This window comes from Geotrypetes seraphini, chromosome 6, assembly GCF_902459505.1.
Source record: "Geotrypetes seraphini chromosome 6, aGeoSer1.1, whole genome shotgun sequence".
Taxonomy (NCBI): Eukaryota; Metazoa; Chordata; class Amphibia; order Gymnophiona; family Dermophiidae; genus Geotrypetes; species Geotrypetes seraphini.
In genome coordinates, this window is record NC_047089.1 from 91,941,184 (window position 1) to 91,962,743 (window position 21,560).

Sequence of the window (21,560 nt, forward strand, 5' to 3'; positions counted from 1 at the left end):
GACAGAAAAATATAGGTGAATATGTTAACCATAGCATCATTAGAAATCCGACACCTAAGATTAAAGGCTGTCACCTTCCCTGCGGACGATGTCAATGGTGTCCATTCACGATCCCTGGTGAACTATGGATACATCCCATCACAGGGGTCTCTTATCACTCTAGAGCCTTAACAAATTGCAATTCTAGCCAGGTCATTTACTGCATACAATGTCCATGCCCAAAACTTTACATTGGTCGTACTTTAAGATCTATAAAAATAAGGTTGACAGAACACAAATCTCGGGTCCATACCCGAAATGAAACTTCTCCATTGGTACGTCATTGGAAATTGTGTGGCCATACTTTAAAAGATCTCAAGTGGAGAGTGCTGGATAGTATTACAGTAGGGTGGGAGGGAGGTAACGTTGAAAAAAACCTTAACTTAAAAGAACTTCGTTGGATGTTCATGTTGAACTCCATGGCCCCGGAGGGGTTAAATGAAACAGCTGATTGGCTAGCCCAAGTTGATCTTAGTTACTGACCCACGGATATGACGTCAGGGGTAGTTACTATTTCAGTGAGTGGAAAAACGCTGCGGCCATCTTTCGGATGCCGCTGGACTTAAAAGTTAGGTGCATTTAATGATACAGGTATGTGCTTGTTGATAATGTTTTTCAAAATAGTAATTGAACAGCATTCTCAAGTTTTATTGGTAGGTTTTAACAGTATGCTTTGTGTGTTTTCCCTAGAGCCCCATGCCTTGATAAAGATCGGCGAAACGCGTTGGCAGGGGAGCGATCTATTTTGAACGCTGGAGAAAACATATTCAAAACATGACCTAATCAAATTAATTGAAAGAAGCTGTTATTTTTTTTATATAACTTATTATGAATAGTTGAAAAGTGCATTTATATATAAAAAAATGAACGTAAAAAAGTATAAAAATATGACTATGATAAAGATATAGGGGACGAATGAAGATTTGATAGACCTTTGAGGTGCTTTTCACTTCAAGCGGTCAATCTGACACCCCATATTTAGTATACTCCATATCACTGGAATTTTGTTATTCTGTTGATTGATAACCATGCAGAGCAGAACTTACAATGTTGGCACATTTAGACGTCATTTATAGAATATGGCCCTATATGCAGGTACTTTTTCTGTCCTTAGTGGGCTCAAAATCTAAGTTTTTCTTTTGTACCTGAGGCAAAGGAGGGTTAAGTGGCTTGACCTGGGTTATAAACAGCCGCAGTGGGAATTAAACCCAGTTCCCCAGGATCTCAGGCTACTGCAATAACCATTAGACTTCTAAGGATATGTTTTTCTTGACTGATTTCTCTTCCTGTTTCCTTTTCCAGTGTGGCTATGAAATCATATTTTTGCCATAAAAGTGATGTATCTCTGTCAAAACCACCTAATATGTTATCTCTGCATAATCTGAGTTCATGTCCATGTTTCTCTTTTTTGTGCTATTTCTGTATATGAAAACCATATTCAACTATGCATTGTCTTGCTCCTGCTTAAGGAGGTCTGATGTCAGAGCATCCGGGGGTGGGGGCTGGTTGGTCATAGGGGCATAGGCGCCAGCGCTGTGGATGCCCGAGCACCCTCAATATTTTGGGGACCTCATGAGATATGCTACCCTTAGCCGCACAGCTTTAGGGGGAACTCCGAAGGCCAGAATGTTTTCCCAGCCGATTGGCTTCCCTCTGGCCTCCCGGTCTCACTTTATAAACTAATTATGGCCTGCAGGGGATCACTGGTGCTGTAGTGATTCTAACAGGTTGCCATCGACCTCTGCTGCACGTTCCCTCTGCCGCGGTCCATCCCAGACCAAAACAGGACATCACGTCAGAGGGGTGGGACCGCAGCACAGGGAACGTGTGGCGGAGGCTGCCGGCAACCCTCTGCAGGCCGTAATTAGTTTTTAAAGTGAGACCAGGAGGCCAGGGGACAACGGTGGAGAGAAGGGGGAAATATGTCGGCCTTCGGGGTGCCCCTGGTGTAGCTGATAGAAGGAAATGGAGGGAGGGTATCCAAAGGGAGGGGAAAATGCCAGACTGAGTGGGGGGGGAAGTGAAGGGGAAGAAATAATAGGCCTGAAAACAGAGGAAAGGGAAGGAGGAAAAAAGGAGAGAAGCTGGATCCGAGGGGTGGTGTGGAAGGAGGGAGAGATGCTGGATGAAAGGGTAGTTGAGAAAAGGAGAGATGGTGGATCTGGGGATGGTAGGATCCATCGCTGCAGCTGTTCTTTCATTCTTCAGGCCACTGGCAGCGTGAGTGAAGTAAACATGCTGTCTTCCATGGCTGGAAGCTTACCCTCTGCTACTGCTTCCAGGTCCCATTTACGCATGAAGCAGTAGCAGAGGAGAAGCTTCACTCATGCTGCTGGTGGCCCGAAGAGTGTAAGTTTACTGCGTTATCGGATCCCATGAAAGAGAAGAACATCGGGGGGTGGGGGGGAGGAGAGAGGAGAGGAAGTGGAGTGTGGCCATTAGAGAAATGCTGGACTGTTGGAATGAAGATGAAAAAAGGAAAGATATCAGACCTCTGGGGGAGGGAAGGGAAATGGAAGGGGAGGACAGAGATGGAAGATGGATAGTGAGGTGAGCATGGAGAAAGAAGAAATGTCAAAATGGGCAGGAGACCCTGGCAAGCAAGTTAACAGAAGGCAAACAGAAACCAGAGCCTGGGGCAAACCTGATTTGAATAACGACCAGACAATAAAAGGTAGAAAAAGCACAGTTGCTTACCGTAACAGGTGTTATCCAGGGACAGCAGGAAGCTATTCTCACATATGGGTGACGTCATCGACGGAGCTCGGATGCCTCACAAGCAGACTTGCTTGAAGAAACTCGAAGTTTCGAGTCGCCCGCACCGCACATGCGCGAGTGCCTTCCCGCCCAGCACAGGGCGTGCCTCCTCAGTTCAGATAGCTAGCAGAAAAGCCAACTAGAGGAGGTGGGTGGGTTGTGAGAATAGCTGCCTGCTGTCCCTGGATAACACCTGTTACGGTAAGTAACTGTGCTTTATCCCAGGACAAGCAGGCAGGTATTCTCACATATGAGTGACCTCCAAGCTAACCAGAATGGGATGGTGGGAGTGTTGGCAATTTAGGAGAATAAATTTTGTAATACTGTTTGACCAAACTGTCCATCCCATCTGGAGAAAGTATCCAGACAATAGTGAGAAGTGAAGGTATGAACCGAGGACCAAGTAGCAGCTCTACAAATTTCCTCAATAGGTGTAGATCTGAGGAAAGCTACTGAAGCTGCCATTGCTCTGACTTTATGGGCTGTGACTTTACTGTGAAGGGGTAATCCAGCCTGGGCATAGCAGAAAGAGATACAAGCCGCCATCCAGTTGAAGATGGTACACTTAGAAATAGGATGTCCCAACTTATTTGGATTGAAGGAAACAAAAAGTTGAGGAGCAGTTCTGTGTGGTTTGGTGCGTTCCAAGTAGAAGGCCAAAGCATGTTTACAGTCCAGAGTATGAAGAGCTGATTCTCCAGGGTGAGAATGAGGCTTTGAAAAAAACACTGGAAGTACGATGGATTGGTTGAGATGAAATTCTGAGACCATTTTAGGGAGGAATTTCGGATGAGTACGAAGAACAACTTTATCTTGATGGAACACCGTGAATGGTGAGTCAGTAACTAAAGCTTGCAGCTCACTGACTCGTCGAGCTGAAGTGAGGGCAATAAGAAACACCACTTTCCAAGTGAGATACTTCAGATGAGCCTTATCAATTGGCTCAAATGGAGGCTTCATGAGTTGAGTAAGGACAAGATTGAGATCCCAAACCACAGGAGGTGGTTTGAGAGGAGGTTTGACATTGAAAAGTCCTTTCATGAATCTGGAAACCACCATATGAGCAGAGAGGGGTTTCCCTTCAATAGGCTGATGGAAAGCCGCAATTGTACTGAGATGGACTCGTATAGATGTAGACTTGAGGCCAGAATTGGATAAGTGCAAAAGATAATCCAAAACAGAAGATAAGGAGGAATGCTGAGGCTCCTTATGATGAGAAAAACACCATGTAGAAAATCTAGTCCATTTTTGGTGATAGCATTGTCTGGTTGTAAGCTTTCTAGAAGCTTCTAAAACGTCTCTTACAAATTGAGAAAACTGAAGAGGGGTTTTGTTGAGAGGTACCAGGCTGTCAGGTTTAGAGCCTGCAGGTTGGGATGAAGCAGAGATCCTTGACTCTGTGTAAGCAGAGAAAGAAAAACTGGTAGAAGGTATGGCTCCCTGCTGCTGAGTTGAAGTAGAAGGGAGTACCAGGGTTGTCTCGGCCACCGAGGAGCGATTAGAATCATGGTGGCATGATCGTTCTTCAATTTGACTAGAGTCTGGAGAATGAGAGGGAATGGAGGAAATGCATAGAGGAAAAAATTTGTCCATTCCAGGAGAAAAGCATCTGCCTTGAGGCGGTGAGGAGAGTATATCCTGGAGCAGAACTGAGGCAGTTTGTGGTTTTGGGGAGCTGCAAATAGGTCTATCTGGGGCGTTACCCACTGTGAAAAAATGTGACGAAGAGGCGAGGAATGGAGAGTCCATTCGTGAGATTGCAGTAGATGATTCAAGTTGTCTGCCAAGCAATTCTTTGCCTCTTGAATATAGGCAGCTTTGAGGAAGGTGTTGTGGCGGATTGCCCAGTCCCAAATCTTCAGAGCTTCTTGACAAAGGGAGGCAGACCCTGTCCCTTCTTGTTTGTTGACATAATACATGGCGACTTGGTTGTTCGTTCGAACGAGGACTACTGTGTCGTGAAGTAGATGTTGAAAAGCATAGAGAGCTTTGAGGATCGCTCTGAGTTCCAACAGATTGATATGACACTGACGATCCGTACTGGTCCAGAGGTCTTGAGTATGGAGACCATCGAGATGAGCGCTCCAAGCGTAGGTCAAAGAGTCTGTCGTGAGGTCCTTCTGATGAAGGGGGCGTTTGAAAAAGCAAGCCTCTGGAAAGATTGGAAGAGAGCATCCACCAACGGAGAGACTTCTTCAAGGAAGGAGTGATTGAAATGTGTCGAGGAGTGTCGCAAACTTGCGTCCATTGAGATGCCAGTGTCCGCTGAGGAATTCTGAGGTGAAGTCTGGCAAAAGGAGTCACGTGTACTGTGGAGGCCATGTGACCCAGAAGTACCATCATGTGTCTCATTGAGATGGAAGAGCGGGAAGACATTGTGTGACAGAGTTGAAGAAGAGCTTCCAGACGTTGTTGTGGAAGGAATGCTCTGAGTTGGACAGTGTCCAGAACAGCTCCAATGAATTGTAGATTCTGTGAGGGCTGAAGTTGAGATTTGGAAAAGTTGATTTCGAATCCCAAACTTTGTAGGAACCAGGTAATTCGTTGGGTCGCTACAATAACCCCTTGAGATGTGGAATCTTTGATGAGCCAGTCGTCGAGGTAAGGAAATACCTGAAGACCATGATTCCTTAGTGCTGCTGCTACCACTACCAGGCACTTGGTGAACATTCTGGGAGACGAGACCAAGCCGAAGGGTAATACTTTGTATTGATAGTGCAGATTCCCCACCCGAAATCTGAGGTATTGACGGGACGCCGGATGAATGGGAATATGAGTGTAGGCCTCCTTGAGATCCAGAGAGCATAACCAGACGCTCTGCTCGAGGAGGGGATAAAGGGATGCCAGGGACAACATTCAAAACTTTTCTTTGACTATAAATTTGTTGAGAGCCCTGAGATCCAGAATGGGTCGCAGATCGCCCGTCTTCCTTGGAACAAGGAAGTAATGGGAGTAAAAAACCCTGTTCTGCTGTTCCAAGGGAACTGGTTCGATGGCATGGAGATGAAGCAGAGCTTGAGCTTCCTGAAGAAGAAGGGCACTCTGGGATGGATAGGAAGGATACTCTCTTGGAGGAAGCTCTGGTGGAATCTGAGTGAAATGAAGAGAGTATCCTTCCTTGATGATGGTAAGCACCCAGAGGTCGGATGTAATTAACGTCCATCGGTTGTAAAAATGATGGAGACGACCTTCTATACGGGGAAAAAGAGACAGAGATGGAACAGTGGAGGTTATGCTCTGTTGTAAACAGTCAAAAAAGCTGAGAAGCCTTAGGTGCAGTAGAAGGTTGGGGTTTTTGTTGCTTCTGAGGTTGCTGTTTTTTCAGAGGAGGGCGAGTATAAGGAGCCGGCTTTGGAGCAAAACGCCTTTGATAGATAACAGCCGGGCGTGCAGGCTTGGCAGGAGCTGGCTTTGGTTTAGGTCTGACTATTGTGACCATCCAGGCATTCTCCCTGCCAAGGTCCCAGTTAGATCCCAAGGCCAGACCCAAAAGAAATCCCGGAGAGGAATCAGGAATGTACATGTGGTTCCTGATACTGATTATATCTCCATTGACCACCAGAGGGAGCCTGAACTTGCTGACAGTGAGGTAGATGAGTGGTATCCAGGTCACCACTGGGGGAGCCCAAGAGCCTCAGCCAGGGTAGGGCGGGTCCCTAGTAGAGAGTTGCGCGGGGACAGAAATCCCACCCGTCCCCGCCAAAGTCCCACCCGTCCCCACCCGTCCCCGCGAGGAATCCCCTCCGTCCCCACCCGTCCCCGTGAGGAATCCCCTCCGTCCCCGCCCGTCCCTATAAACTTCAGAAATAGTTATTTCATTTAATTATGCTACTGAATTAAAGGCTCTGGTAGAAACCCATTTACAAATAAGCAAAAAGACTTTATTAATTTGAAAATATTAATTGGGAAGAATACATACTTTGTAAACGGGTTTCTACCAGAGCCTCTAATATTTATAAATTTTTTTCAACACAACTAATATACTACTTTATCCTGAAGCAAAAAAAAAAAAAAAAAAGAAATAGAATTCTTTTCCTACCTTTGTTGCCTGGTTTCTGCTTTCCTCATGTTCTCATTCAATTCCTTCCATCCACTGTCTCTCTTCCTTCTGCATCTTCCATTTGCTCTGTTACTGTGCCTCTCCCTTTCTTCCCCCTTCCAAATTGGTCTGGCACCCATCTTCTTCTCTCCGCTCCCCCCATAGTCTGGCATCTGTCTTCTTCCCTGCCAGCATCTTCTCCCTACTCTCTCTTCCTCATTTCCTTTCAGTGTCCTTCTCCCCCCATCTTCCCCATGTCTTTTCAGCGTCCTTCTCCATCCCTTTGTCTTCCCCATGTGCTTTCAGCATCCTTCTCCCCCTCTGTCTTCCACAAGTGCTTTCAGAGTCCTTCCCCCCGCCCTTCCCATGGCCTTTCAGCGTCCTTCTCCACCCCTTTGTATTCCCCCATGTGCTTTCAGCGTCCTTCTCCCTCCTCTGTCTTCAAGTGATTTCAGAGTCCTTCCCCCCTCCTCCTGTCTTCACCATGGCCTTTCAGCGTCCTTCTCCCCCCCTCCTTCTCTACCGCCCCGGGTGCAGCACAGCCGGCCAGGTCAACCGACAACAGCCCAGGTCTGACAAACCTCCCTGCCCTTAACCGCAAATCTAAATTACCTTCTTACAGCTGCTGTAAGAAGGTAATTTAGATTTGCGGCTACAGGGCAGGGAGGATTGTCAGACCCGGGCTGTTATCGGTCGGTCGGGGAAGTGCCACAAAAGTAAGGGGACCTGGCCGGCTATGCTGCAACCGGGGCGGGGCGGACCGCCCCCTCCCTTGGTAGCCACTCAAACCGCGAGGCTACTCTCCTTCTCCTTACCTGCCCTGCCTGCAGCACAGAGCCGAATGGAAGTCTTCCCGACGTCAGCGCTGACGTTGGAGGGAGGGAGGGCTTTGTTTAAGCCCACCCTCCCCTCCGACGTCAGCGCTGACGTCGGGAAGACTTCCGTTCTGCTCTGTGCTGCAAGCAAAGAAGGTAGGGAGAAGAAGAGCCGCGCAACTAAGTACATCCAGCCCCGCAGGAGCCCCGCGACCCTCGGAGGTGTCCCCATGGGATCCCCGCGACCCTAGGGGCGTCCCCACGGGATCCCCGTGACCCGAAGGGGGAACCCGCGGGATTCCCGTCGTCCCCGTTCCCGTGCAGCTCTCTAGTCCCTAGAGTATTTAAGCCAGCAGTGGAGAACAGACAAGTAGGCCGGCTAGGGAGGAGGTTTAGGCCTTGTCTCCCTGAGGCATTCCCTGGGCCAAGCAGGTGCACTAACCCTACACCGATGGAAGTGGAGGAGTCTGGACCAGCTGAGGAGCTGTCTTTGGTGGATGCTGAACTGCCCATGGAATGCCAAGAGAGTTTTCCTGACGGGGATACCAATTTTCCTGAGGCCATGCAGGTGGGCCTGACTTGCAGCTGCAAACAGTGAGTTCTGGTTTTCAAGTGACTGTTTTGGACTATTTTGTTTTCTGTAAAGAGTGTCATTTTGGGGAGAGGTTTTGTTGTCACCCTGGGTGGGAGTTTTGAAAGCCATTCCTGCGGCTTTAATTTGCAAAACCTAAGACACTCTCCTTTCCTGGCAGTGGACTAAATCTGCCAGAGGCTTTATTTATTTTATTTTGCAAGCACTGTGAATTGCTGGAACCAGTGCACTGAACTATGTTGTGATAAATTGAACAACCTGTTTGGGAGCAGGCTTGTGCTGGCTCTGAGGAGAGCTGAAACCTCAGCTGCCATTTTGACTTTATTTTGTGCTACTTTATTTTCCTGCCTTTTTTTTTTTTTTTTTTTTTTCATTTTGGCTTTGCTGTTGTTTTGCCTACTGACATTTTCCTTTTTATTTATGAACTGCTTATCTTTGTGTTTGGAACAGTAAAGCGGAATTATGTTCCTATAAACCTAGTTTGTGTGACTTTGATTTTTGGTTCCTGCCAGGAGTCCAGTCCAGTCCAGTCCTGCAGGGTGACTCCATCTCGGGTCACACGCTGGTGTACTATTTAAGTGTAACCACTTGGAGTGCTATAGAGCCCTGGTTTGGGCTACAGTGTGACTACACTACTGAAGAAAATGATTTTTCATGGTCAGATAATTTCTTGGTGGCTGCCTCGATGGATTCATCAAAGAGGTCGTTGCCCTGACAAGGAATGTTAGCTAAGCGGTCTTGAAGGTTAGAGTCCATGTCAATGGTACGAAGCCAGGCAAGATGACGCATAGCTACAGAGCAAGCAGCCACTCAGGCAGATAACTCGAAGGCATCATAAGATGATTGGAGGAGATGCAGACGTAATTGAGAGAAAGAAGCAATGACTTCTTGAAATTCAAAATGCATTTGGTTATCCAAATAAGCCAAAAACTTTGGTAGAAGAGAAAGAAGAAATTCAAAATAAGTGATGAAATAAAAATTATAATTGAGGACTTTAGAGGACATCATAGCATTCCGGTAGATGCGACATCCAAATTTGTCCATAGTTTTCCCTTCCCTTCCAGGAGGAACTGTGGCATAGACCTTGGAAGGATTGGAACTCTTCAAGGAGGATTCAACAAGCAGGGATTGAAGAGATAACTGTGAGTTGTCAAACCCTTTGCGATGCACAGTTTTATACCTAGAGTCCAATTTTCCTGGAACTGCTGGTATGAAAAAAGGTGTCTCCATGCATCGAGCAAAAGTCTGATTCAAAAGCTTATGAAGTGGATGCTTAAGACACTCTGCCAGAGGCTGAGGAAGATGCATGACTTCTAGATACTCTTTAGAATATTTGGAGCCAGTATCCAATTGAACATCCAAGTCTACAGCCATCTGTCGCAGGAAAGACGAGAAAGATAGCTGATCTGCCAATGCTTTGCCTTGAGGAGGACGTCGAGGCAGCCTGTGTCGAAGAAGAAGTTTCGGCATGGAAAAAGGCATCAAAGGAACCTTGTGACTTGGACAAGGCAATTGAGACCGGAACATTCTCGAGGCCCGGCATCGGAGACTGGTCGAGGTTGGAATAGATCGAGGCTTTGAGGAAGATGGTCTATCCTGAGAAGAAGAACGATGCCTGGAAGGATAACTCGATGAAGGCCTCGAATGGTGGTGAGAACTGTGTCTGGAACCAGATCTCGAGGATCAAGGAGATTTTGCCTCGGAAAAATAAGCAGCCGATGCCGATGTATGAATAGGGCTAGAGGCTGTAGATCGAAGCTCCAGCGGCTTGGTGGAGGAACTTCGATGCACTCTCAAAGACTCTGCTCCTTGTTTAGAGTGTGAGGATTCTCGTCGATGCACTCGCAAAGCATCTGCTCCTTGCTTTTCGTGCTTGGATGGCAGACCAGACATTCGCAGAGACTCTGCTCCCTGCAAAGAGTGTTGAAGCTCAGACTGGGGCATAGGAAGCGGCTCGACCTTGCGGGAGTCTGCTGAATGCCCAGGCTGGATAAAAGGAAGCAGTTTAGGTCCCATGTTAGTAAGGAACTGAATAAACTGCTTCTCTAACATGGTCTGGAAAGAAGCCGGCAAGGATGGATCCGCGTCTGAAACCGGAACACCTGCTTTGGCTGGAGGTTCCTTCGAGGTAGTGTGAGTGTGTTTCGACTTAGAAGTCTTGGACACTTTAATCACCACTGGTGGAACCGACTGCTGAGCTATCTAACCTGAGGAAACAGGAGAAGATACAGCAGATGACGTCAAAGCAAGAGCCGCTGCAAACGATGAAGGTCTGATGAGGTTCGAGGTGGAAGCAAGTAGGCGCTGAAGGAGCCTCGATGGAAGTCGAGGCCGAAGACGCTTTCGAAGTCGAGGGATTAGTAGGAGACTCCATTTCGAAAAGCTTGTCCACCAGAATGCAACGACGCTTGAAAGCACGAGGCTGAAATGTTTGGCAAGGCAGGCACGACTAGGATGATGTTTCGGCCCAAGGCACTTGAGACAGCGTCCGTGAGAGAGATCGCGCACTGACACTTGCTACACCTCTTAAAGCTTATAGCAGGCCGGGACATAGCTGCCGCAAAGTCGAAGCCCTTGGGCTGTGGCCAAGCAGCCCATCCCGGAAAACGAACGGAAGAAGAAAAAAAAATTTTTTTTTTTTAACTAAAATGAAAGAAATAAAATAAAACAGCGATTTGTGAAGAAAAAACAAACAAACCGCGGTTGAGAGAAGGCAAAAAGTGAACGAAGTTAAACGCAGAGTCAAAGACGGATTTCTCGGCTCCGCGGAAAACTGAGAACGACTCGAAACTTCGAGTTTCTTTAAGCAAGTCTGCTTGTGAGGCATCCACATCCAGGCTCCGTCGATGACGTCACCATATGTGAGAATACCTGCCTGCTTGTCCTGGGATAAATAATTTTATTTTATGTTTTGTGATTACGATATGTCAGATTTGAAATGTGTATTCTGCTAGAGCTGGTGTTAGATAGCGAGCATGAGCTAGGACCTAACAGAGAGAGGAAAAGTATTTTTTGTTTACATCACTGTGGGTAGGAGAGGGCAAAGGGGGTGGGTTGGGTGAAGAGGCTACAAAATAAACCCTCTAGGACATTTGAAAAAAACCCAAAAACACCCAATTGGGCAGGAAAAGCGAATCGAATCAAAATATTTTTCCCTGAATCAGGCAGCACTAGTGTGTAGTGCACATGTGTCAAACACAAGGCCCGCCTGGCCATTTTATGCGGCCCGTGGTGACTGTGCACCTTACATTAGACCAGGGGTGTCTGACCCGCGGGCCGAAGGCAGCCGGCTTGAGGGCGATGCAGCATTTTGTTAATTGTCATCCCTGGGTGTTTACCTTCTGGCCGGCTCCCTCCTCCTCACTGCCACAGTCGTTTATATGCACAAAGCCATGGATGGCAATTCCTTGTGCGTTCTGCGGCTCAACCGGAAGCCTTCCCTCTGAGACTGGGAAAAGATGGGCATGTGGGATCTCTCAGACAGAGAAAGAGATAATGGTTACTGCAGATGGGCAGACTAGATGGGCCATTTGGCCTTTATCTGCCATCATGTTTCTATGTAAAACCAAAATCACCAGATAACAAAGGTAGGGGAAATTATTTTATTTTTAATTTAGTGATTGAATTGTGTCAATTTTGAGAATTTACATCTGCTGCCTATATTTTGCACTGTTCAGGAAGAAATGCATTTGTTTCTAATTCTCTGGGTTTGTACTGCATACAGAGTCTTGAATCTTAGGGTTTTGTTTGTATATATTAATACTTTTAGTTTGTGGTCCCATATTTCCATAGGTAACATAAGAACATAAGAAATGCCTTCACCGGATCAGACCGAGGTCCATCTAGTCCGGGGATCCGCACATGCGGCCCATTTAGGTACTCCTTTCTGGAGACCCGACTTTACCGTATCCCTCAATATGATATGCAAGAAGGTGTGCATCCAACCTGCGCTTGAACCCCAGTACAGTAGTCTCCGCCACAACCTCCTCCGGGAGTGCATTCCAAGCACCCACCACTCGCTGTGTGAAACAGAACTTCCTGACATTTGTCCTGAACCTGCTGCCGCTCAGTTTCAGGCTATGACCTCTTGTCCGTGTCACATCCGAGAATGTTAGCAATGCTGCTTCTTGGTCTATTATATCAAATCCTTTTAATATTTTAAAAGTCTATCAAATCCCCTCCCAGTCTTCTCTTCTCGAGGGTAAACAATCCCAGTTTCCTGAGTTGTTCTTTGTAGCTCAAATTCTCCATTCCTTTGAAAAGTTTCGTGGCTCGCCTCTGCACTTTCTCCAACAGAGTTATATCACTCTTGAGGTATGGAGACCAGTGTTGGACACAATATTCTAAGTGCGGTATGACCATTGTTTTATAAAGTGGCATTATGACATCTTCCGATCTACTCGTGATCCCCTTCTTAATTATGCCTAACATCCTGTTTGCTTTCTTCGCCGCCGCCGCACATTGTACCGATGGCTTTAGGGTATTGTCAATCAGTACCCCCAAATCCTTTTCTTGTTCACATTTTGCTAATGTAACCCCCAACATCTTATACTCGTGTTCTTTGTTTTTCCTTCCTAGATGCATCACCTTGCATTTGTTTATGTTAAAGCTCATGCAAGGTGATGCATCTAGGAAGGAAAAACAAAGAACACGAGTATAAGATGTTGGGGTTTACATTAGCAAAATGTGAACAAGAAAAGGATTTGGGGGTACTGATTGACAATACCCTAAAGCCATCGGTACAATGTGCAACGGCGGCGAAGAAAGCAAACAGGATGTTAGGCATAATTAAGAAGGGGATCACGAGTAGATGTTATCTGTGTTCTGGTAGGAATGAATGTTGAGAAGCATACAGTGTGCTTTGTGGAGTTTAATTTTGTGGTTAACTATTATGTGTTGTTAATAAGATTATATTGTGTGTATATATGAAAATGAATGGAAAAAATGGTATTCCAATTAGTACTATTATGTAGGCGGGGGTCTGGTCCGTGACTTACCGTATTTTCACGCATATAACGCGCGCGTTATACGTGTTTTTACCTACCACGCATACCCCTTGCGCGTTATATGCGTGAGCGCGGTATACAAAAGTTTTTAAACATAGTTCCCACCCCGCCCGACGCCCGATTCACCCCCCCAGCAGGACCGCTCGCACCCCCACCCCGAACGACCGCTCGCACGCGCTCCCACCCGCACCCGCATCCACGATCGGAGCAAGAGGGAGCCCAAGCCCTCTTGCCCGGCTGACTCCCCGATGTCCGATACATCCCCCCCCCGGCAGGACCACTCGCACCCCCACCCCGAAGGACCGCCGACTTCCCGACAATATCGGGCCAGAAGGGAGCCCAAACCCTCCTGGCCACGGCGACCCCCTAACCCCACCCCGCACTACATTACGGGCAGGAGAGATCCCAGGCCCTCCTGCCCTCGATGCAAACACCCCTCCCCCCAACGACCGCCCCCCCCAGAAACCTCCGACCGCCCCCCCCAGCCGACCCGCGACCCCCCTGGCGACCCCCACGACCCCCCACCCCCCTTCCCCGTACCTTTAGTAGTTGGCCGGACAGACGGGAGCCAAACCCGCCTGTCCGGCAGGCAGCCAACGAAGGAATGAGGCCGGATTGGCCCATCCGTCCTAAAGCTCCGCCTACTGATGGGGCCTAAGGCGCGTGGGCCAATCAGAATAGGCCCTGGAGCCTTAGGTCCCACTTGGGGGCGCGGCCTGAGGCACATGGGCCCAACCCGACCATGTGCCTCAGGCCGCGCCCCCAGGTGGGGTTAGGGGGTCGCCGTGGCCAGGAGGGTTTGGGCTCCCTCCTGGCCCGATATTGTTGGGGAGTCGGCGGTCCTTCGGGGTGGGGGTGCGAGTGGTCCTGCCGGGGGGGGGGGGATGTATCGGACGTCGGGGGGGGCATCAGGCTTTCAGGATGGGGACAGACCTTCAAAGGGGGACAGGACTTCAAGGGGGGACAGTGCACGGAAAGTCAGGGGGGGTGAATGGAGAGTCGGGACAGCGCACGGAAAGTCAGGGCAGTGCACGGAAGTCAGGGGGGGTGAACGGAGAGTCGGGACAGCGCACGGAAAGTCAGGGCGGGCGAAAGGAGCGTCGGGCATCATGCGCGGTATACCCGTGAGCGCGGTATACAAAAGTTTTTGTACATATCATCGTGATTTCTGCGCGCTATACCCGTGTGCGCGTTTTACACGGGTGCGCGTTATTTGCGTGAAAATACGGTAGTCTGTGATTGAGTTTGACACCTCTGGTGTAGTGAATATTTCAAACTGAAATAATGGAGCATGGGATTAGTAGAGAACTATGTAAAGAAAATATAGAATACTTCTTCATGGAAGTTAAGTGTTACAGTACAAACATATGCAACTGATGCGTGTGTGTGTCTCTCTGTTGTACATGTGTTGTATGTGTGGGGTTAACTAGGAGTACATTTTGAGGGAAGAACAGTTTGTGGGATGGTAGAACAACCACAGGGAGTTTTGCGGGCTGAGGCAGTTGCACAGCTAGGGTAATTGCGTGGAGGTAGTTTTTATAGTCGGGCAGTTAGCAGGGGAGTCATTTTTGGATGAGGGGAAGTTAGCAGAGCATTGGAATAGGATTTTTTGGGGGGTAGTGACAATGTGGGCAGGTGGGGAAGTTGTGGAGAGTAGAATGAGGGTTGATAGATTTTAGGGGTGGAACAATTTAGAGGGTAAGCTAGTTAGGGTTTTGGTGTGAAGGGTAGTTTGTGGGGAGTGGTCGGGGAGTCCCAGGGTGTATTTTTTGGGAGTGAGTCAGTTTGTAAGTTAGAGGAAATTGTGGGGGTAGTGACAGTTTGCAAGGGATAGGTTTGAGTGTGAGGCAGTTGCAGGAGGATTTTGGGATAGAGTAATTTCTAAGGGTTGTGACCAGCCAGGCATTCTTCCAGTGCAGGTCCCAGTCAGGACAGAGGGAAGGAAGGTGAAACAGAAAGCCCGGGGAGGAATTGGGAAGGAACAGGTTGGGTCTGAGCTGGATAATCTTGTTGACCACCGGGGGAGCCCAAGAGGCCCTTGGAACACTGCCAGGGCTGACACAGCAGGGCGGGGTCCCAAGGTATATAAGCCTGTCCCAGACACCAGGAAAGGAAGCCAGCTAGGGAGGAAGTTTAGGCCTTGCCTCCCTAGGGACCCTGCTGAGCCAAGCAGGGACAACGGGCCTCAGCCTATGGAGTTGGAGGAGCTTGAACAGTCAGGAGAGTTGTTTCAAGCTGATGAACCCATGGATTGCCAAGACACCTGGACTACTGGGGATGATAACTTGCCAGAGCCAATGCTGGTGAACTGGACTTTGAGCCACAAGCAGTGAGTGTTTGTTTTTGAACTGTTTGTGAGCTGTGTTTTTTCTTTGGAATGCTGATGTTTTGAGTGAAAGCTTAGAGAGAGTTTGGGGGAGAGGTTTTGCTTCCATCCGGGAGGGAATTTGAAAGCCTGTCTGAAGGCCTACAATTTTGGCAAAACCTGCTACTCTCTCTTTTTCCTGATAACCATAATTAATGATTGTCAGAGGCTTTCCTATTTTCTGCTAAAGACTAGAAACTAAGGAAACTCAAATATTGGACTGCAGTCTCAGGACTGAGTAAAAGGACTGCTTATCTGCAGTTAGAGTAAGCTCTCTAAGGAGCTAAGGTCTCCAGATTGGGTGAGACTGAAGAAACAGTGGAACAGTAGAAGTTTAAAGCTAATTTGGTATGCTTCAATTACTTTGCCCTTTTTGGCCTTTTTGGGTTTTTGTGTTTTTTTTTCTTGATTGCTGTATAGGAGTCCTGGCTGATATTCCTGACTAGTTCAAGGCATTACTTACCTGTTGTGAAGAAAGTGAGTAAAATGAACCATTTATTTAAACTTCTTGAATGCTGAGACTTTATTGTATTTTTTTTTGGACTACTAAAAATCCAGTCCTGCAGGGTGACTCCAGGCCGGGTCACACGCAAGTATATGATTTAGTGTAGCCATCAGGATTTCTTCAAACCCCTATCCTGGGTTGGACTGATGGCCACAGGGTGGAGAAGTTAGGTTTTGAGTATAAGGGGAGTTTGCATGGTTTTGGGGCAGTTGAATAGGGTATTTTTGGGGAGTGGGATAATGCATTTTATACCATCTTTCTTTTAAACAAAATGTAGGGTGCAGGGTGAGGAACTGGTTGAATGGGTGGTGGGGGAGTGATTTGTGCTCAGCAAAGCAGGAGTGTTTCAGTGGGAGTTTTGGGTTTGGAAGGATGGTGGTGGATGGGAGAGTGAATTTTAAAAGATTTTGTTAAGTTTACCAGGGGTTCTGTGGGCTCCTACTCTTGTTGCTGGGTTGTTCAGGGTGGTTTCTTTGTGATTCCATGAGTGCTCAGCAGGTTTTGAGGGTTTACTAATATTGGTGCTTGTTGGGGATGGGCTCATGGCTGTGCATCTGCTGCCTATTTGCAGCATTTGGCTGAGCATGGATGTGGGCTGTGGCCAGCAGCAGCATGTCGTGTATGTGTGTGTGTGTTCAGTGTTGGATGTAAGTTTCTTGTGGTGTTGACAGGGCCTTCAGTTGCAGCACATTTTTTATATAGTACAAAAGCTGTAATGCTAATTCCCACAGAAATGCATTGAGCCATATTTGATTCATTCATTTCTTCGGAACTCCTGGTCTGATCTGCTCCATTTTCAAACTCAATGTGTCTTTTTAGCAGTGTTTCAAGTCACTTAACCTTCCAATGCCCAGGTGCAAATTAATAACCTGTATATAATATGTAAATAGCTTTGATTACAACCACAGAAAGGTGGTATTTCAAGACCCATCCCATCTCCTATCATTTCCCTTTTGATATCAAGTCCTGCTCTGGGCACAGCCATCAGTTGTGCCTGTGCACTAGTGCTGCCCGATTCAGGGAAAAAAATTTAGATTTGATTCAGGCTATTGAATCGATTTTTCGATTCATTTTTCCTGCCCAATTGGGTGTTTTTTGTTTGGTTTTTTTTTCAAACATCCTGGTGGGTTTATTTTATAGCCTCTTCACCCCTTTTGCCTTCTCCTAACCACACTGGCGCTGTGGTGTAAACAAAATAAACAAACAAAAAATACTTTTCCTCCTCTGTTAAATCCTAGCTCACATTTGCGATCTAACACCAACTCTGGCAGGATACACATTTCAAATCTGACATATTGTAATCACAAAACAGAAAATAAAATTATTTTTTCTACCTTTTGTTGTCTGGTCATTATTCAAATCTTTGTTGGTCCCAGGTTCTGCTTGTCTTCTGATAACTTGCTTGCCAGGGTCTCCTTCTTTCTTCTTTCTCCGTGTTAACCATCTATCTTCTATCTCTGTCCTCCCCTTCCGTTTCTCTTCCCACCCCCGGAGGTCTGGCATCTTTCCTTTTTTTCGTCTCCATCCACAGATCCATCTTTTCTCAACTACCCTTTCATCCAGCATCTCTCCCTCCTTCCCCACCACCCGAGGGTCCATCATCTCTCCCTTTCTTTTTCCAACTGCCCTTCTATCTAGTATCTCTATCCCCCTACACACCATCCCTTGTGTCCCACTTCTCTCCCTTTCTGTTCCTTCCCTCCCTAAATCCCATTGTTCACTCTCTCCTCTGTTTTTAGACCCATTATTTCTTCCTCCTAAAGTCCGGAATATGCATGTCTCTTTGAACCCCCCCCTTCCCTCCCTCCCCTGTGTACTTCTACGCCAGGGCCCCCTCCCCTGAAGGTCTGTCCCTCCCTGAAGACCTGCACCCCCCCCCCTAAGGCCTGTGCCACCGTCACTGAAGGCCTGTGCCACCATCCCTGAAGGCCTGCACCCTCTGAAGGCCTGTCTCCCCTGAAGGCCTGCACCCCACCCCTGAAGGCCTGCCTGTCCCCCCTGAACCCCGAAGGACTGCACCCCCCTCACCCCCCCTCCAGAAGGCCTGCGTGTTCCCCCTGACCTCCCGCGAAACCATTTACTATACTTCATTTCAGCAGTCTGCCGAGAGGATCGCTTGTGCTAGTGATTTCTGCAAGCTGCTATATGCCTTGGGAGTTGTCTTCCCTGTGCCACGGTCCTGCTCCGCCTCTGACATCAGAGGCAGGATCGCGGCAGAGGAAACAGCTCCGAAGGCCTATAGCAGCTTGCAGAGATCACTAGCACAAGTGATCCTCTCTGTAGGCTGCTGAAATGAGGTAAATCGATATGCGGGAGGCCAGGAGAGCAGCCGGACACCACCACTTCCCAACTGACCCTCCCCCTCTAAAGCAGGAGCGGCAGTGGCCAGCCAGCAAGAGGCAGCACTGCCGCTCCTGCTTTAGGGGGCGAGGGTCAGTTACTGAATCGTGAGGCTGATTTTTTTTGTTTTAAATCGATTCAAATTGATTCACCCGAAGTGAATCGGTTAACCGATTCGAATCGTGAATCGGGCAGCACTACTGTGCACAGTGCTGCCATACAAGATGGATATACTTTAGATTGCCACTACCAGTTTAAAGAAACAGCAGTGGAAGAGTTAACAGTGGCAAAGAGAGGGGGAAGGTAAAACAATTTGAGGGTTACCATGGCTCCTCCCATTCTAATGCCTATGGGTTAATGTGTGTCACTGGATTACTTAAATATTTAACTTACAAACAATGTTGGCTTTGGTATATAAATATTTTCTTCTTCATGGTGTTGTGGATGCATGCTTACAGGGGACCTTTCTTTTTGCCTTACAGTCAGATTCTTTGCTTCATTTTGAGAAAGAAGTACATCTTCACTTGAGTGCTTGGTATGCAAATTACGCAGAACTTGCTTCATTATTGCTAATTCCTGTGGGGGAAAAAACAAAATGGCATTAAATGATTCACTACTGTTGCTACTAAACTTATTTATGCATTTTAGTAAGTAGGATAAGTTGTAGGATTATTCTTGACCTGAATAAACAAACAGAGAAACATGAAAACAGAAGCTTGAAGAATGGTCTGAAATTTGGCAGCTAAAATTTAATGGTAAGAAATGCAAGGTCATTCATTTGGGCAAAAACCCAAAGGAACGGTACAGTTTAGGGGGTGAAGAACTTAAGTGCATGACAGAAGAGCGGGACTTGGGTGTGACTGTATGTGATGATCTTAAAATGTCCAAACAGGTTGAAAAGGTGACGGTGAAAGCTAGAAGGTTGCTAGGGTACATAGGAAGAGGTATGGCCAGTAGGAAAAAGGAGGTATTGATGTCCCTGTATAAGACTCTGATGAGACCTCATTTAGAATATTGTGTACAATTCTGTAGATCGCATCTTCAAAAAGATATAAAAAGGATGAAGTCAGTCCAGAGGAAGGCTACTAAAATGGTACTTGGTCTTCATCATAATGCGTATAGTGACAAACTTAAAGATCTCAATATGTATACTTTAGAGGAAAGGCGGGAGAGGGGACATATGAAAGAGATGTTTAAATACATATGTGATGTAAATGCAAATGAGTTGAGTCTCTTTCAATTGAATGCAAGCTCTGGAATGATAGGGCATAGGATGAAGTTAAGAGGTGATAGGCTCCTGAGTAATCAAAGGAAATACTTTTTTTACAGAAAAGGTGGTAGATGTGTGGAACAGTCTCCCAGAATAAGTGATGGTGACAGAGACTGTGTCTGAATTCAAGAAGGTGTGGGATCTCTGAGAGAGAGCAAGAGATAATGGTTACTATGGATGGGCAGACTAGATGGGCCATTTGGCCTTTATTGGCCATCATGTTTCTATGTTTCTAAAAGAGAGGCTGGCGTCTAAAACCTCAATTTCCAGATGGATTAAAATGGCCATTTCCTCTACATATGTGGGTTGTGATAAGCAGACGCCAATTGCATTGAACGCACACTTCACTAGAGGAGTCGCTACCTCATAGGCAGAGACTTGGGTGGGTTTGCCCGAGGAAATCTGTAGAGCAGCTACTTTGTCTACCCCTCAAACCTTTACCAGGTTCTATAGGGTAGACGTAGCAGTCAGGATAGATGCCACTTTTGAATCCTCCGTTTTGAAGGCAGGCTCAGCGGACCTGCCCTAGACTCCAGGGACTGCTTTGGTATGTTCTTGGCATTCAGGACTACTAGACACATTGCACTAGAAAGAAAGATTAGGTTCTAACCTCAATCTTCTTTCTTGTATGTGTGTCTAGTGGTCCCGAAGCCCTGCCTCATCAGTGGGCTTCACTGGCCTTCTGCCTTAAGATCAGTTCGAATTTGGAGAATTCTCTGTCTCTCAGATGAACTGAGAATATATATATATCCAAGATTTTACTGTATGTATGTATATAAAATATATATTAAAATAAAATAAAATATAAAAAATATATATTATAATATATATATTAAAATTTAATAAAATGTTTTGCAACACATTTGCAAACCAAGTTACTTGCAATCCAAGATTTTACTGTGTGTGTGTATGTGTATGTATGTATGTATATATATATATATATATATATATATATATACACACTAGTCTTTAAGCTCGTTACATTAACGGGTGCTAGAGTAGATGTCTGTCTGTATGGTTTTTTTTTTTCTTTGTCTCTCTCTCCTTGCACGCTGCCTGGTCTGTCATTTTTTCTGTTTGTTTCTCTCTCTATGTCCTTAGTGCCCTCAGTGCCTCCTTTCTATGTCCTTAGTGCCCCTTCCTATGTCCATAGTGTCCCTAGTGCCTCCTTCCCATGTCCTTAGTACCTCTTCCTATGTCTTTAGTGCCCCTATTACCTCCTTCCTGTGTCCATAATGCTCCCAGTGCCTTCTTCCCATGTCCTTAGTGCCTCAGTGCCAGCGTACTGTGTCCTTAATGCCCCCAGTGCCTCCTTCCTATGTCCTTAGTGCCCCCAGTGCCTCCTTCCTGTGTCCTTAGGGCCCCCAGTGCCTCTGTCCTGTGTCCTTAGTGCCCCCAGTGCATCCTATGTCCTTAGTGCCCTCAGTGCCCATTTCTATGTTCTTAGTGCCCCCAGTGCCTCCTTATGTCCTCATCATTATCTTCCAGACTTTGTCCCACCCCCACTCCTGATGCCAGCCTGCCTCCCATCCCCCTGAGTAACATATTTGCATTTAACCCCCCTGATGCCAGTCTGCCTGCCTGCCTCCCATCCCCCTGAGCAGCATGCTTCCATTAACCCCCTCCAATGCCAGCCTGCCTGCCTCCCATCCCCTTGAGCAGCATGTTTGCATTGAAACCCCCCCACCCCCCGATGCTTGCCTGCCTGCCATCCCTCTTCCATTGAACCCCCCACCCCCATGCCAGCCTGCCTGCCTCCCATCCCCCTGAGCAGCATGTTTCCATGGAAACCACCCCCCGATGCTAGCCTGCCTTCCATTGAAACCCCCCAC

The 21,560-nt window shown here is 47.2% G+C and overlaps 1 protein-coding gene across 5 annotated transcripts in view; it reads right to left on the reverse strand.

Annotated features, from left to right (window-relative positions):
* Window positions 1-21,560, reverse strand: part of PIBF1 (progesterone immunomodulatory binding factor 1) — a 302,877-nt gene that overhangs the window by 13,863 nt on the left and 267,454 nt on the right. For all 5 annotated transcript variants that reach the window (XM_033947509.1, XM_033947506.1, XM_033947507.1 and 2 more), the window contains one exon: window positions 18,852-19,034. In XM_033947509.1, coding sequence (XP_033803400.1) covers window positions 18,852-19,034 — 183 coding nt within the window. The remainder of the gene's footprint in view (window positions 1-18,851; window positions 19,035-21,560) is intronic.